Here is a 16,724-nt window from a genome sequence, read left to right on the forward strand (position 1 = left end):
CATCAAATCGGAAGACCAAACCATGTCACAGGTCATACAAAACCATGTGTTGCGTGTTGGACAGACCGTGTGTGTTTCCTCACAGGAGGAAAGCAAGAGCTTGCACCCGGCGGGGTATCCGGGCTGCTCCACGCTGCCGATGAAGTATGCCTACTACTCAACGGAGGGCTGGGCTGACCCGTCCGCGATGGTGCACGCCAATGCACGCCTGCTTCCCAGTGGAGGGCTGTACCAAGCCCACCCCGTGTTTGAGCATGCGGCTGCTCACGCCCAGGGGAAGGGGCAGCAGGATCTCTCTTTGGAGAGACCAACTGCCCCGTATCAGCCAAAGGCAGAGGAAGACACCGGCACAGATCCTGAGGCTCACCTGGTGTCTCCTACCTTGGACATATCAATAGAGAGTCTCAACCAGCTGATCCTAGAAATCGATCCGACCTTTCAGCCGCTCATGTTCAAGCCGGTGAAGGATGGGGTCCAACCTGCTTGTCAGGGTGACGCTGCTGCCACCAAGAAACAAGATCCAGAGGCAATAGGTGAGGCAAAAGGTGCTGGTCGTGCAGTGGAGCCAGCGCAGCTCAGACTTAGTGAAAACTATTTGCAAGAAGCAGAGCAAAAGTCCAGGGCAGAGAGGCTGGCCACACACCAGCCCCAGCCTCCTCTGCTGCGGGCGAGATGAGGTCCTGTGCTTCTGTGAAGGGCTGGAAATGGGCATCGGTGACATCGCCCACCATCCCCAGCGGGATCAGCCTGGGATACTGTCTGCTGACATCAGGGCTTCATAGACAGGAGCGGGAGAACAGATTGTGTATCCAGGCTCTCCGCCTAACTCACGTGCTTAGGTGGCCCTGGTCTGACCCCTTTTGAAATGTCTCGTGTCCCGCTAGCTCAACAAGATCCAAAAGAAAACAGGGAGAACAGCATTAATTCAACCTGATGTTTGTTTCCCTGTGTTTGGAGAAAACATTTCTCATTAGAAATGAGACTTGTAGCTCTCAGAAAATGCCTAAGCCAAGTTATTCCCATCAGTGACTAGGGACAGGCACTGACCTCTGGATGCAACGTCTGGAGCATGCTTACCCTCGCAGCAGAGCCCCAGTTCTACCAAAGGGCAGTGGAGCCTTTCCCAGGGTCATACTTGACCTGTGGAAGCACAAGGACTTGAAGCCAGATTTCCAAAGCCTTGGGCTAAGGTACTGATCCTTACACAACCATCCCATTTAAATGTTCCCAATCATTTTGCCAGGGAAATTCTTTTTCCAGGGCTTGTGCACTCCTCCAGCAGCATACCTGGCATACACAAGGCAGAACATCAGCAGCACATACCAACCCCCTCTTTCTGCTCTCGTGCCTGGGTGCCATACGCGAACCTTTTTGCAACACTTCTCTGTCATCCCTGCAATCCAAAGCCATGCTGTGTGTGCTGCTTCTGATCCAAGCACTCTTGCCTGTGACTCTTTTGCAGGGTGTTAGAAGCTCAGCACACTGTGCGCAGGGTAACACAAGCAGACAGCGTGCTGCAGGCTGCTGCGAGTGTTCTGGTGTGCCGAAGGACAGATCTGTGATGTGTTTAGGTGCCTAAATTACAGTCTCACTGCTTCTGAAAAGCCTTATTGCCTCTCCGTGTCTTCAGACACGGAAATACCTTGAAAATCTGTCCCTAGGCCTCTTTCCAGAGGAAGGTCAAATGAGAGGATGTTAAAGGCATGAAAAAAATTCTGTTCTCCCTGAGCCCTCATGCAAACGTCCGCATGAGGAACGCGGGGTTGGAGGAGGATGAGGTGCGTGTCTGCAAGCGCACCGGGCTGCAGCCCTGCAGGCGTGAGGGTCCCGATGCTGCCACGGGGAAGCAGCTAAGCCGGAGTCAGGGAGTGCAGGGGCCGGAGCGGTGCGAGCACACTGCGGGGCTTGGGCGATTCCGGAGCAGTCGGCATCCCTGCTTCCTGCTGGGATGGAAGGGGGTGGCCTTGCAGATAAAGTACTGTGACAAAGTGCGAGTTCAGCTCTTGGCTCCTCAGACTAGTGTTTGGAGGCATTCAGGCATCGCTCGAGGGCTGGAGTCCCGAGCAGCTCAGCAGGTAGCGTGCTAGTGGTTTTGAAAATCTGGCTCCAAGTGTGGAACTGAACATCTGGAAATCTGGCCCTGAATTCAGTGGGAAAAGCCTCACTTCAGCTTTCATTTTCTTTTAACAGCTCTCATTTTTTACGCAAACTTCCTACTGCTGCACAGCGTCCCTGTTCACCCACCTCCTCCTGCTGCAGCCGTGCGACCTGTGCATGCACCGCTGCTCCCATCTCACGCCAGCTGGCCCCGAGGAAACGCTCCCGTTGGGCTCCTGCCTCCTTTTCCTCCCCTGGCCATGCAGGGCAGCGCTGCGCAGGGCCCCATTGCGCTTTCTGAATAGCTTCCACACCCCCCCTTTCTGCCTAAGCTGTAAGTTCCCTGCAAGCACGGTCAGTTGATGTGTGGGCTGGCAGGAGACTGATGGTGCCCAGAGTCCATGAGAGGGGCTTGTTCTTGTCTAGTGGGAACCAGGAGGAGGGCTTCTAACATAACGGATGCTGTAGCAATAGGAGACACAGTCATGACAGTCACTAACTCCCTCTGGTACTTGCTTGGTCCTGGAGGAGAGGAGAGCGTCTCAGCTTGCGTGACAGCTGGGCTCCGTGTTTGCAGCACTTCTGCCACTCCTCGGTGCTGAAAAACTTGCCAAGGTCTTGAGCAAATATTTGAGGTTTAACCACACCTGATAAGCAAGAGCAAAGGCAGAAAAGTAGGAAGCAAAGGGCCTCGTTAGCCCAGGGTGCTTTTCAGTTATTTCTTTAAAGGACAATTAAAAACCTCATTTCTTTTCCCCTTTTGAAGGAGACATTGACAAAAAGCATCTGGCCAAGAGCTTGCTGTAAGGGTTTGCACGCTGATACCAGAACCACGTGGCTCCGGAGCCTTTCCGAGGACGGGCTTTGGAGGAGCTGCTGCTGGCTGCCAGTGGCAGTAGGGGTGTGGAGGGGGGAGGCCGTGGTTCTGGCTCCTTCCCCATGCGTGGTCCAGCTGCGTCCCCGCTGGGGACCAGCCCTTCTGGCTTACCCGGCGCCTCCTCGGCGGCTCTCCGCTGGCCGTGCCGATCCAATCCCGCGCTGGGACCGGCATAGAGAAAAGGGGCTCAGAGAGTAACTTTTGTACAGACTTGTGCTTTTCCTGCTCATCAAGCTTTATGCCCCGGAGCTCTGGTTGTTCCTTGCAGTAAACAGGGTCTGCAGCGCTTGGCAGTCTGGAGTCGGCTGCTCTGCCCTGGCCAGCTACCCTCGCCAGCAGGTCCCAGGGCAGGAACAAGACACGTAACATCAACTGCCAGGGAGCTCAGGGCTGTGAAGAGCAGTTTTTCATTGCTGCAGCAAAAAGTGTTTCTCTCTCCAAGAAACACCTTTAAGAAGGGGAACTTTCCTAAACTCCATGGCAGGGCAAGAACCAGGAGCTTGAAAACAAAGCTGGGCACGTTCAGACTAGAAAGGAGGTGCACGCTTCTAGCAGTGGAGGTGATTAACCACTGGAACAGCTTCCCTGGGGAGGTGATGAATGCGCCATCGCTGCAAGCCCTTAAATCAAGTCTGAGTGTCTCTTGCTAAAAGGCACCTTCTAGCTCAGCTAGAAATTATGGGCTTGTTCAAGGAACCCAGTGACTGACGTGCATCAGGCACCTGGGAGCCAGGCGTCCCCTTGCCCTGGCTGTGAGGTTTCACTGAAGGTCGTGGAGCAAGCGATGCTCCGTCAGATGTGTTACCTTATACATAAGGGCAAGCAGAGGGGCTAGGAGATGTCCTGCCGCCCCAGGCATGAATGGAAGAGCAGGAAGAAACACACAGCAGGGCACGGGCACAGAAACTGCCTTGGAAATTATTTCTCTAAAGAGATTTGTACAGGATGGGAGGAGGGAAGGGAGGGCAGCCAGCCCCTGCCCTGGGCTGCGTTCTTGCTGCTGGCATGCCTGGTGCCATAGCCGACACCTAGAGCCTTGTAACTGCCCTTGTCCCGCACGGCTTCCCTCTGCCTCCCGCTCCACAGCCACGGTGCGGATGGTGTGGATGTCCAGCGGTGCCTGGGGGCCAGGTGACGTCCCCCGCGCTCCTCCGCCCAGCCAGCTCAGAGGGCGTGCAGGGCCACGTGCCCGCTGCCACGGGCACCCTCCGAGCCTGATGTCATCCCTGGGGGGAGCAGCCAGATGCTTTTCTCTTGAGTCAGGTACAAACAGAGCGGCTGCTGGAGGAAACACCCGCCTCTCGCTGCAGGTCTCAGCAAGCACAGGCTGTGCGATGCTGGCGAGGGGGATCTGTGCAGTCAGACATGACTGCATGTAACCCCTCTTGCCTGGGAGCCTGCCTGCACTTGGGTGGGTCACCATGACTTGGTGTCTGTGAAGAAATCAGCCCTCATAGGGTCTTAACGAAGGCCAGCGTTGGGCCATGGGGTCTCCCTGCAGAGCCCAGGGGTCCTCCCCTGGGCCCAGCAGCCCTGCAGGGCATGTAAACTGGAGCCAAAATGAATAGCAAGAACAGAGATGCATGTCCCCCACAGAGCTTAGCTAACAAACCTGACTCGAACGCTGAATTGGTAACGACCTCCTCTTTCCTCCTCCAGACATTAAATACATAGAGATGACACCAGACAGAGCCACGTGTCCCGAGCTGCTGCAGGGCTCCCCCAGCCCTTCGGGCATGCCGTTCTCGAGGTCCCCCCAGGGCAACGGCTTCCTGCCCCAAAAAGGGGGACTCAGAGGCAACTACAGCACCAGTGGCAGCGTGGTTTTCTCGAGCCCACCTGGACCTGCGAGCCCCGGCTCGGCCGCCCCAAGCTGCTCTGCCTCCCGGACCTGCAGCAAAGCGTCTGAGTGCATCGCCATCCCCCAGCAGTGCGCGGCTGGCCAGACGGACAGCATCTCCTACGGCCCCAGGGCTCTCGGCACCTCCCCGGGCTTTGACAACTTGCTGAAGCCCGTGCATGTGGTGAGGGCCCTGCAGAGGAGCAGCTGGGTCTCCCAGCTCTCCACGAGCCCCGGCTCGGACACCAGTTACATCCTTGGAAGGTAAATGCCACCTTGTGTCCCAGTCTTGGTTTGGTGATGGGAATGGAAGGAGCACGGGGCAGTTACCCCAAGTCCTGTTGTCCAGCACCTCCTTCCTCAGGCTGGGAATCAATGCCCAGCAGGGCTGGCGCGGTCTCTGGAGGGGGCTGTGCATCCCATCCCGGCTGAACAACCCCGCTGATCTCCTTCTGCTCTCTGTCTCCCTCTTGCAGCAGCACCCACTCGCTCCACAACGACGACTCAGATGCTCACCCCGCTGCCTGCCGCTCCGCTGACTGCCCGTCCCCTGCCAGCTCCCTGGGCAGCCCCTGCCCACCTTCCCCAAGCATCGGATCTCACTCTGGAGAAGCTTTTGGCCTGAGTCCCCACCAGCCCAGGGCAGCCTGCTCCACCACAGCCAACACCTCCCTGGCCCAGAAGGGACAGGCCAGCAGCTGCCCCCCCTCCATCCTCAACTCCGCAGCCGACATCCCGGTGCTGCTGGTGAACGGGTGCCTGGAACAAGGAGATGCATCTTCCAGGCTGGCCAAAGCCCCCCCAGCCTCTGTCAAGCAGAGCCCCCCTCCCAGCTGCAGCCCAGCCTCAAGGCTCGGTGGCCTGAACAACGCGCTGTCGGCACCAGCGCTCTCCTGCGTCTCGGACAGTAAGTCACCTCCCTGCCACAGGGCAGGTCTGGGGCTGGAAGGAGCTGTAGAGCCCCACTGCTGCCCGGAAAGGGGGAGCAAACACTGGTTTCTACTCTGGTTTATCTGGGGGTTGTAGACATGAAGGACAGGAGGTCCTTGCTGGAGCTAGAGATCCTCAGTGTATCTCCCCAGGGTTGCAGGGCTCTGCGGTGGTCTCCAGCTCTTTGCTGATGACCCTGCTTTAGCCATGGTGTTTTGCCCACCCGGGTCCTGGGGCGCGTGCTCAGCAGGCAGAAATGCTCTGGTCCCCTCAAGGAGGTGCAGATACACGTATTTATAGCACCTGAGAATGAGAACCATAATTCTGTCATTTCATACTTCTTTGTGGGCCCAGAATGGGTGGGGAGGAGGGGTTAGGGTTCCAGTTTGCCCTGGAGGACATCTAAAGATACCAGAGTTCCTAAGGTCCCTCATTCAAGGGTAAACAATAGGGCTGTTGTTCTCTGGAGGGGATTAGCAGAGGCAGCTCTTGGGGCAGAAGGTTTTAATTGGGATGCTTATGGGAATAGCAGGAGGGTTTTGCAGGTCAGATCCTCAGCTGGTGTAAATCTCCATGGTCCAAGGGACTTGTGCAGGGTCGGGCAGACGGGCACTGCTGAGGGATTCCACGTGCTGCCTTTCTGCGCTCCATCGCAGCCTGCCAAGAGAGATAATTATGTGGAGAATGAATTATTCTGAGGAGTAGGGAGGAAGCTCTGGTCAAAAGGATTGAAAAAACACTTCAGCTCTGGCCAACCTGAAAGGGAAATGTCTTTGCTAGGACTCTGTCCTGCTCAGTGATGTCTGCTGCGAAGGTCTTTCAGGTCCCACGCTGGCCTTGACGCCGTAATGTCTCTTGCAGGTCCCCTCAGGGCTGGACAGCCAACCATGAAGTTTGTGATGGACACGTCGAAATACTGGTTCAAGCCGAACATAACCAGGGACCAAGGTAAGGCAGTAAGTGTCTCCGCTGGGATAACCCCATCTCAGACTTGCTCCCTGGGGGTCTGCAGGGCCGCTGCCTGTTCCCCAGGCTGGAGTTTGCCTCCCCGCAGCACCTCAGTCCAGCTCTTGCCTGCGCTGAGGTCCTGTGGGGACTCAGTGATGGCGATTCAAAGTATACTGGGGGTCGATGGGCATGGAGAGACCCGCTCACAGGTCTAGGGGGAAGGCTCAGAAACATGGGCTGTGCCACGGCCCCTCCGTCCCCTCCTCAGGTCCAGAAAAGCTTCACCTGCCTCTGACTGTGCTGCGACTCTGCATGGCCCGGGCAGGGGCTTACCCTGTCCCGGGGACTGCAGGCACCCATGGGGCCGAGCTGGGGCCCCCCAGTCTGCAGGGCCACTGCAGTCCCACCGCACGAGGGACGTGCGCGTCCTCAGCAAACGCTCCTGACGTTTTCTCGCTGCTGGCAAGGAACGACTCCCCGCGAGAACATCAGCCGGACGCGAAACGCAACGCGGGGAGGTTCCACCTGTTTTGCTTGGCTGAGCCTCTGCCTGTGCTTTGACAGCAATCCAGCTGCTGAAGGACAAGGAGCCAGGCACGTTCGTTGTGCGGGACAGCACGTCGTACCGGGGGTCTTTCGGACTGGCGATGAAGGTTCCCGTCTCTCCATCCGGCAGCCAGACAGGTACAGGGACTTGCTCGGAAAGGTGGGGTTTGCTTCAGGGATTTAACTGGAACCGGTCAAACTAAAGCAAGCTGAGAAGCCACAGGGCTCTGGTTGTGCGAGTGACGCTGGCAGCAGGGTCTGCGTGTGCCCATCCCCATGCACGGGGGGCTGGCACCGCGCTCGCCACGCAGAGCAGAAGCTCCGGAGAATGCCCTGGGACGGGGCCCTGGGGCGGGCAGGGGAGGGCAGGGGCAAAACAATGGCGGTCGTGCCGGTGCTGACGCTGTCTTCGATCCCGCTTGCAGGCGATGAGAGCAGTGACCTCATCCGGCACTTCCTCATCGAGTCGTCTGCCAAAGGGGTGCACTTGAAAGGAGCCAGCGAGGAGCTGTATTTCGGTAAGGACGGTGCCATCACCCGCAGCAGCCCTGGCAGCCCCAGGAGCTGTTTCCAAAAGCCCCTCGAAGCACCGGCCAGGACCCTGCAGTGAGCGTGCTGGCCTGGGGGCCCTCCAGCCCCTGGCTCCTGCCCGCGCTTCTCTGCCAGTGAGACCGTGGTAGCAGTCTCCAAAAGAACATGGGGTGGGGGTTGGAAAACCCACTGTGAGGCCCCAAACAGTCCGGCTTAGCCCTCCCCTTCCCTCCTTCCGAGGTCCCTGGGACACTGGTGGGGGGCCAGCGGTGCAGGGGTGGGAGGTTTCAGGCACCAGGGCCCCCCTGACTCGCGGTTCTGTGTCGCAGGGAGCCTCTCTGCCTTTGTGTATCAGCACGCCATCACCCCGCTGGCACTGCCCTGCAAGCTGAGCATCCCCACCCGAGGTAGGTGCTGTGGGCAGCAGAGATGCTCCGAGCAGTCCCTCCTGCCCCTCTGGGAGATGGGCACGGTCCTGCGGGGAGGGGGCTGAACCGCCCGGGTGCCCCTGCAGCGGGGCTGATTGCCCTGGCTGTAGGTGGAGCAGGGACCTGCAAGAGCTGAGTCGGGTACGAGACGGTGGTGACTTGCTTCTGCTGGGGATGGAGGGTGGTCAGCAAAGCAGCAGGGACCCACTGAGGGTGGGCAAGGGAAGGAGGAGTGGGGAGGTCAGAGATGAATGGAGCCAGGAGAGGGAGATGGAGGACAATGAAATTAATTCCTGCTCTAATCCCCTGCAATTTAAGTGGTCCTGAGCCTTTGGGCCTCTTGTGAGAGAAGGAATTTCACCCAATGCAAAGTGGTGACCCAGAGCAGCCCGACCTGCGGACATCAGTGCTCCTGCTTGTCGTTTGTGCAGATCTGGCTGATGGAGAAGATGGCCCTGACTGCGCTCCTGAATCCGCGCTGTCCCTGCTGAAGAAAACTGCTGGTGAGGAAAGGAGCAGGCTGCTGTCACCAGGGGACAGTCGAGTTTCCAGTAGCTGGAACTCTGGGCATGCACCCATGCTTTGGGCTTTGGTCCTTACGTATCAACCACAGGGCTCTATTTTTTCACGTCATCCATTCCGACGCCATTCACAGCAGAAGCGGAAAAGCCGGCACTGTCTTTGGGCCTGTGCAGAACAGCAGGTCACCCCAGTGCATCTGTGGGTGCCGGTGCAATGTCCCCCTCCTGGCTTTGTCACCAGGTTGGAGATGCCTGTGGGTTTTCTTCACATCCTCAGATCGTGGGCCTGCAAGGGAACCTGATATTTTTAAAGAAAGGAGACTTTTTGTCCTCACAGTAGTGAAGTAAAGTTTGAAAAGAGAGTTCTTGAGGTCCCAGGGCTGATAACAGACCCACAATTCCCACAATTTTAAATAGCCCCTGATTTTTAAGCCTCTCTCCCCATTGGCCTCAACCAGGGTATTGAACTGATGGGCACTGAACATCTGGAGCTTCTAGGAGAGGGCCGGGGCGGTTGGAGGCTAGTTAAATTGCTGAGGGACCTTACGGGAGATGCATGGACACTGCACAGCAGGACGGGGAAGGGTCTTTGCTTCTCTTCTGCGCCCCGGTGCCCCCAGCCTGGGTGCAGCGGTGGGTGGGCTCCAGGTGAGAGCGGAGAGCAATGGACAGGGGACCACGCGGATGGGTCACGGCGCAGTCAGGGGAGTCGGGAACCGCTTTGTTTTGCTGGAAATTCTGAAAAATGAGTTGGCAAGCTGAAAAGTTTGGTTTGACCCAGAGCAGCCCTTTAAACAGCTCAATCAGCCTGAAATGTCATGTTTTAGGTTGGCCTTCAGCTGTTAGTTGGCTTGGGGTACTTCTGCTTTTCATTAAAGGAAATATGTAATAAACAGAAAAAAAATCCAAATCTGACATTTAGAAACCGGAAATTAAATACTTTGACTTTTAAAACAATTAGTGCAAAGAATTAAAGTAAACCAAAATAAATTTGTGAAGAATTTCTGAGTCACCAAATCTTTAATTTTCATCAAAACAAATCTGACCCACGTACGTGTGTCCGGTTGTGCAGGATGATGCCTGGGACCAGGCTCTGGACCGGCACCGCTGTGCTCAGCGCTGCACATGCCCAGCACAGCGAGATGCCGGCATGATGCTGGCCCCGCGCTGAGCCGGGCTCTGTGCTGTCCTTGCAGTGTGCAACGTCTTGTACCTCAACTCGGTGAACATGGAGACGCTCACGGGAGCCCCGGCCATCCAGAAAGCCATCTCCTCCACCTTCGAGCTGGAAACACTGCCCACGCCCACCCTCGTGCACTTCAGAGTCACCGAGCAGGGAGTGACGCTGACGGACATCCAGAGGAAGTAAGAGCCGCTGGGGAAGGTCAGGACGGGGCTGCCGGGCTGCTGCCGCGGCCAAGGGCTCACCAGCGGCGAGCTGCAGGGGAGAGCTAAACAGCCGTGGAAATGCGGCTCGCCCGTGACCGCACAGCTCTCTCCTGGCCTCTCAGCCTGCCGACGTGCTGATCTGCAGCACGTCAAGAAAAACTGGCCTGCTAGGACAAATCCGCGTTGCAATCCAGGGATGGACTTGATCCCTTCTGTTTACAGCACAGGGCACGATGCTCCTTTACATGAAGCTAGTGGCAACAGCTCAAGCGTGGGAGGCAGGAGCCGCCTGAACCCAAGAGCTGCCTGCACTTTGCCAGCTGCCAGCTCAGGGCCAGCCTCGGGGAGCGGGACCCCCACACCCCGCGTCCCCCATACCCCCTGTTCCCAGCAGCCCCAACGGTTTGCGAAGGGCTTGAATTTGCAAATGCCTGTTTCTCCCACCAGCTCTGCCCGGGTACTTTCCTCCTCTAACGCCACGCTCTCCTCCTTCCCCCGGCAGGGTGTTTTTCAGGCGACACTACCCCTTGGCTGCCATCAGGTTTTGCGGGATGGATCCTGAGAACAGAAAGTGAGTTATCGGCTGCTCTGCGGGATAAGGGCGTCCGTGCCGGTCGGAGCTGCCGCGCGGTGCTCGCTTCCCCGCGGTTCCCAGCGCGGCTCCGCTGCTCCCGTCTCTGCACCGCTTAAAATCCCAAATCCCAACCACCGGCTGTGCAGCCCCTGCCCCGGGCTTAACACGCTGGGTTTAGCTAAATATAAACCTTGACTTTGCAGCTGATGGAATGAGTTAAGTATCCCTCTTCTGAGCAAATCCAATTCTGTTCTTCCCTCAGGTGGCAGAAGTACTGCAAGTCCTCAAGGTAAGACCTGCGCAGGGACCTCCCGCAGCCGAAGCGTGCCGGTGGAAACCTGGGGGGGAGACGCTGCTTTGGCCCAGCCTCGCCTCTCCAGCGGGTGCATTGCGAAGCTTTGCAGAGCAGCAAAGAATCAAAGCTTAAAAATGAAGAGGGGATGCAACAAAAGTTAACGTGGTGGCACGATGAGATGCGGGGCAGATGGGTGAAGCTTTGTGGGGCGTTTTGCTCTGTAGGTTTTGATGAGAAGCTTGGCTAAGCCCAGTTCTCCGCATCCCCTCATGTAGAAAGGCCCTGTCCAAATCCATCAGCCTTCCCAGTGACTGGCTTGCTCTGGGCTCAGGAAGTGAGTTTATATCTGGCTCTACCTTGCGTTCAAGAAACTTTTCACAGCTGGGGAAGCCTTGCCAGAAACACTTCTCCCGGCTGTTTTGCTTCCAAGTAAACGTGATTGGGGAGCGGGCCAAGGTGGAATTGCTGGAACTGGGATTTTGCTTTGTGGCCGGGGCTAGTTTAAGCGTATTCCTTTGGATTCCTGGATGTAAACTACATAAGGCTCTCTCTCCTTTTTCAAAGGATCTTTGGGTTTGTGGCCAAAAGCCAGACAGATTCGGAGAACCTCTGTCACCTGTTTGCAGAGTACGACACTGTGCAGCCAGCGTCGCTTGTCATCGACCTTCTGTGCAAGCTCCTGCCGGGCTCGTAGAGGACAGAAACCCCAGGACAGCTCAGGGCTGGCAGCTGCCCGCATGCTGCCGAGCTTCTGCTGCTCACCTTTTCCTGCTTCTGGGTTGCATTTTGGCAACAGCTCATATTTATATTTTTTTGTTACGTACCATCACGTCAAGAGCCTCAGTTAAAGATTTTATGCTCTGGTGGGATGAGATGTTCCTCCGAGACCCTCTGCAGGGCATGGCGTGGCAGGGCTCGCCGCGGTGGCCAGCACGGGACGACTGCCCACGGGGAGCTGTGCCGGGCCGGCAGCGGAGCTGCGGGCCGGGAGCTGTGCTCACCGTACGGAACTGCCGCCTCCCTCACCCGGCATGCACCAGTCGCTTTTCCCTGGAGGACTGAAATACTCTGGCTGAGATTGCTGCCGGCAGCGGGGGCTGCCTGCACTCGGGGTGTCCAAGCTGAGGCGCGTTCGGTGGAGCTGAGCTCCCACTTTCGGGGACTTGGCCCTAATGGCCCCCCCAATGCCGCAGGAGGGGAGGCCTGGTGCAGGCAAGGGGGGACTCACCTCCCTGACGACAGACCAGCATCAGGAGGCAGTTTTGCAAATCAAAGCCTATAAAATCACTAAGCCCTGCTGAGAAATCCTGCTTCCCTCAAAGGGCCAGAAGCATCGAAAGGCAGCGTATTTTTGCCTGGTGCTGGTGAATTCTCCTGCCCTTTTTTGCAAAGCGGGGTTACAGGCTAGCTCAACCTCCAGGCATCACGGCAAGCTGAGAAAGAAATGTTGACATTTTCCTGACAGTAAAACGTTGGGTTTTTGGAAATGACTTGCATGAATTTGGGCCAGATCCTCAGATGACGTAAATTGGCGCAGCCTCGTGAAAATCAGTGCTGCCATGATTTACACCAGCTGAAAATTCAGCTCTTGCTGTAATCTCAGGGAGGAGCAGAGCGGCTCTGAGGCCACCAGACAGCCGTCTCCCTTGGCACCCGCTTACCTGGTGCCTCGACATTGTTTTAATTTTGGACCCTGTGCTAACAAACCCTGCTTAGGGGTATTGTCAATAAAGCGGTGGATCGTTTATCTCACCACAAACACTGCAGAGACGTTAGCGACTGAAATACGTTACTCTGCTCTCTTAACCTGCCAAGCATACGCATGCGTTGCACATAAAGAAAAAGTCGCTCTCCCCCAGCCAGGCTGTGAAACGGCATCCGGCTGCAACAGCTCTTTGGCAACGAGAAAAACAGATTTTGGAGTTACTGCGTGGGGCGGGGGGAGCACCGGCTCCGGGACGCGAAACTAACGGCTTTGTCCCCCCGGGCCGGCTGCCCGAAGCTCTGCTCGGCCGAAACCCAGCACCCAGGCTGTGACCCCGGGCTCTGCGCGCCCGTGCCGTCCCCAGCGTGCCGCACCTCCAGCGCCGAGACCCCGGGGAACGCGGCTCAGCCCCAGCGCCCCGGCCTCGTGCACCCCCGGGACCCCCAGCCCCGCCGGGACCCCCAGCCCCCCGCGGGCCGTGCAGGATGCGGCCCGCTGCAGTGCGCGCTGCAGCCGGCAAGGGGCCCCAGCACCACACCGGCCAGCCCTGCCTGCCCCTGCCTGCCCCTGCCTGCCCCTGCCTGCGCCCTGCCTGCCCCTGCCTGCGCCCTGCCTGCCCCTGCCGGCGCCCTGCCTGCCCCTGCCTGCGCCCTGCCTGTGCCCTGCCTGCCCCTGCCTGCGCCCTGCCTGCGCCCTGCCTGCAGCCCTGCCTGCGCCCTGCCTGTGCCCTGCCTGCCCCTGCCTGTGCCCTGCCTGCCCCTGCCTGCGCCCTGCCTGCACCCTGCCTACCCCTGCCTGCGCCCTGCCTGCGCCCTGCCTGCCCCTGCCTGCCCCTGCCGGCGCCCTGCCTGCACCCTGCCTACCCCTGCCTGCGCCCTGCACCCTGCCTGCACCCTGCCTGATCCCTGCCTGCCCCTGCCTGCTCCCTGCCTGCCCCTGCCTGCGCCCTGCCTGCGCCCTGCCCGCACCCTGCCTGCACCCTGCCTGCACCCTGCCTGCTCCCTGCCTGCCCCTGCCTGCTCCCTGCCTGCCCCTGCCTGCGCCCTGCCTGCACCCTGCACCCTGCCTGTGCCCTGCCCGCACCCTGCCTGCGCCCTGCCTGCACCCTGCCTGCCCCTGCCTGCACCCTGCCTGCGCCCTGCCCCTCTGCTGGGAGCCATAAGTAAGGGCAGAGCCGCCGGTGCGCGCAGAGCGGTTTTCATTAACCAACGCTTAATTAGCGCTGCGCCGGCCCAGGGACCCCGGCCCAGGGACCCCGCGGGCTGTGCGGCCCGCGAACCAGCGCCGCTTGGCTCCGTCGTGTTCATCGCGATGCTGCTCAGGACAGCGGCGATAAGCACAAAGGGAACATGAACGTTCAAAGGCTTTGGCTGAAACCGGCGCTTTGGGGGGGATCGCGCTGCCGCCCCCGAGCCTGCCGCACGCCGCTCCCTTTTGCAGAACTCCAGCCACAACTGGGAGGGTTCAGCTGCTGGGGAAGGGGGTGATGGCTGCTTTTCCCCGCTTTGGGACCCCTTTGGGACGGGAGCGGGCCCATCGCCAAGCGCCGTCTTCCGCACGTGGAATTTTTAGTTCATTGAAAGCCCTTTTCCAGCCCAGCGTAGCTGGAGCACGGGCCCAGACACCGCGGGGACAGTTCAGCCAAAACCACCTGGATTCAGGAAAAAAACAAACAATTCTCTGAGCTCCTCGTGGCTTCCAAAGTTTGTCCCAGGCTTCCTGGAAGCGCGGCTCTTGGTTTTGGTTCCTGGGTCCGGTTCCAGCCATTTTGTAACAAACCCAGCCCCTGTCCTGGCCGGGCTCGCAGGTTTGTTCCCAGCAGCCTCTGCCACCAACGGATGCTGCCTCATGTCACAGCAAGACCCCAAAAGCCGCCAACGCTGCGGCATGTGGCCAGGCTGACCCTGGTGACGGGGACACGGATCACACCAGTGACCACCCACCATGCATGTGGGTGCACGGACACATGTGCGCTTATGTGGGTGACACACAAAGCCCTGGTGGCAGCGGGGCGGGCAGCAGCGTGGTGGCCACAGGGGTTTCTGCACAGAAACGTCCTTGCCCTGCACAGGGAACGGGGAGCTGCCGGCCTCAACCTGCTGTTGAGGTGGAGAGTGTGCAGAGCTTCGCTCCCCGATGAGACGTGGACCCAGACCTGCCACCGGACACTGCTGGGGTCGGCATCACCGCCTGCCTCCCCATCCCGACACAACGGGGTCCTGCCACCGCTGCCCAGCACGGCCCGGCCCGTCCCGGCCGGCAGCGCTTCCGGACACATGGAGGGTGCGGGAGGGTTCGGTTGCCTCCTGTCACCGGCTTTCTGGTGACCTCCAGAAAAGGGAAAGGGCCGCAGCCCTCCCTTGGTCAGCAGGGAGGAGCAGTGGCGGGGGGGGGGAGCTGGGGGAGCCGGGGACAGGCCGGTGCCCCCAGTCTGCAAGCGTCACGGGAAAGGGCAAATGACGCCCAGGCCCCGTGGCACCAGCCCCCGCGCTCCCAGCAGCCCAGCAGCAGCTCTGCCAAATGCACACACACGCACACACGTTTCTCCAGCCAAATCGGTTCCCGAGTCCAGCCCGGTGCCCCCGCAGCCTCCAGGGCTGGGGGCAGCCGGAGGGGGGGCCCTGAAGGAGAGCCCGGGTAGCCCCAGCCCTGGGCAGCCGTCGATGCGGGGCTGGGGCGCTGGGCCGGGCTCCAGGAGAGCTGGCGTCTTCCCTGGTCCGGCTGCTGATCTGCTGCGCCAGCAAATTACTGCGCTTGTCTACATTGGCTGCAGACGGCTGCCTTCGGGCCCAGCTCCTCCGGGGTGTTTGCACAACCCCGAGCACCATCGGCCGCGCAGCTCCAGTAACAGGAGCATCGGGCTGGCACCGGCCCTGGATGACACCTCCAGCCCAGGGAGCCACGATGCCAGAGACACAGGGTCCTCCTGCGACGTGACCGCAGGCGACGCTGCCTCCCAGCTGCCCTGGTGAGCACGTTTGCTGCAAACACCGTGAGAAAGCCGAGCCGTGGCCAGGAGCGCCAGGCAGCCGGGAGGCGTACGGCCACCGGCATTCCCACGCCTGGGCATCTCCCAGCTGCCGGTCCCCCGACACCCTCCCAAAACACTGAGCAGAGCTGGTGATGCTCGGTGCATACCAGCACCGGCGTGCACACCAGCACCGGCGTGCACGCACACACGTGTCGCGGGCTGTGGCTCTGCGAGTCCGGCGGCACTGCCTGGCCACGAGCACGTCGCCCTGGCACGAGCCAGTGCCTGTCCCTGTCCTCCCCTGAACTTTGAAGCCCGTCCAGCGTCTCATCCCAGCCTGCCGCCGTCTCCAGGCCCCACCGCTGCTCTGTGCCGCTGCACTGTGCCGCTGCGCGGGGCCAGCAGTGACCATCCTCCCTGCCCTCGCAGCGGCAGCGAGCGGAGGCTGAGCTGGGACTCACAAGGAGGCACAAAATCATTTGCTTCCCGCCCCATCCCTGCTCGGCGTAGCTCTTCCTGAGGCTTTGTGGGTGCCTGGGTTTTCAAGGCTACTGAACCCCAAACCCAGTGCGGTGTCCCCCAGGCTGGGGGGGACCAGGTGCCCGGGCAGGGACAGCGCAGCTGAGCCTGTCCCCACACCGGTGGGATGCCCAGCGCCGGCCCCTGAGCCCGGCAGATGCTGCTGAGCGCAGGCAGGCGCTGGCCCCGCTCCCGCAGCCCGGTCCCGGGATCTACAAACCAGACGCTCTCAGCTCAGGCATTTTTTCCACTTCCAAGCTGCCGCAATCCAGCCCCCTGCCCTCCCCAGCCCCCTCCGCCCCAGCCACCCTTAGCCTGCTCCGCAGCTGGCCGTGCCCGCGGCCCCTGGCAAAGGGCACGCAGGTGCCTTTGGAGGTGGCCAAAGGGGGTCCCTGCCCGGTGGGTGTGAGGAGCAGCCCAGGGCCCAGCCTGCGCCAAGCTGCACCCGGGGGAGCTCGGGGAGGGGAGCGGGGGAGCTCCTGGGGAGCAGGGACCTGCAGGTGCTCCTGGGCAATGTCCCTCGCTGCCACCGAGGGTCCCTCCCCGCTCGCCC

At 59.9% G+C, this 16,724-nt stretch overlaps 1 protein-coding gene across 1 annotated transcript; it reads left to right on the forward strand.

Annotated features, from left to right (window-relative positions):
- Window positions 1-22: 22 nt before the first annotated feature.
- Window positions 23-11,765, forward strand: TNS4 (tensin 4). The gene is made up of 12 exons (XM_072886030.1): window positions 23-533; window positions 4,634-5,078; window positions 5,291-5,721; window positions 6,606-6,692; window positions 7,257-7,376; window positions 7,664-7,756; window positions 8,099-8,176; window positions 8,629-8,700; window positions 9,915-10,083; window positions 10,610-10,678; window positions 10,944-10,970; window positions 11,541-11,765. The coding sequence occupies exons 1-12, from the start codon at window positions 23-25 to the stop codon at window positions 11,668-11,670; spliced, it is 2,232 nt and encodes a 743-aa protein (XP_072742131.1). The 3' UTR covers window positions 11,671-11,765.
- Window positions 11,766-16,724: the final 4,959 nt, after the last annotated feature.

This window comes from Ciconia boyciana, chromosome 22 (assembly GCF_034638445.1).
Source record: "Ciconia boyciana chromosome 22, ASM3463844v1, whole genome shotgun sequence".
In the NCBI taxonomy this organism is placed as follows: Eukaryota; Metazoa; Chordata; class Aves; order Ciconiiformes; family Ciconiidae; genus Ciconia; species Ciconia boyciana.

Coding starts and splice junctions, on each gene's coding strand:
- TNS4 (XM_072886030.1), top strand. CDS start 23: ATGTCACAGGTCATACAAAACCATGTGTTGCGTGTTGGACAGACCGTG. Junction 5,722..6,605: donor GCTCTCCTGCGTCTCGGACA/GTAAGTCACCTC, acceptor TGTCTCTTGCAG/GTCCCCTCAGGGCTGGACAG. Junction 8,177..8,628: donor GCTGAGCATCCCCACCCGAG/GTAGGTGCTGTG, acceptor TCGTTTGTGCAG/ATCTGGCTGATGGAGAAGAT.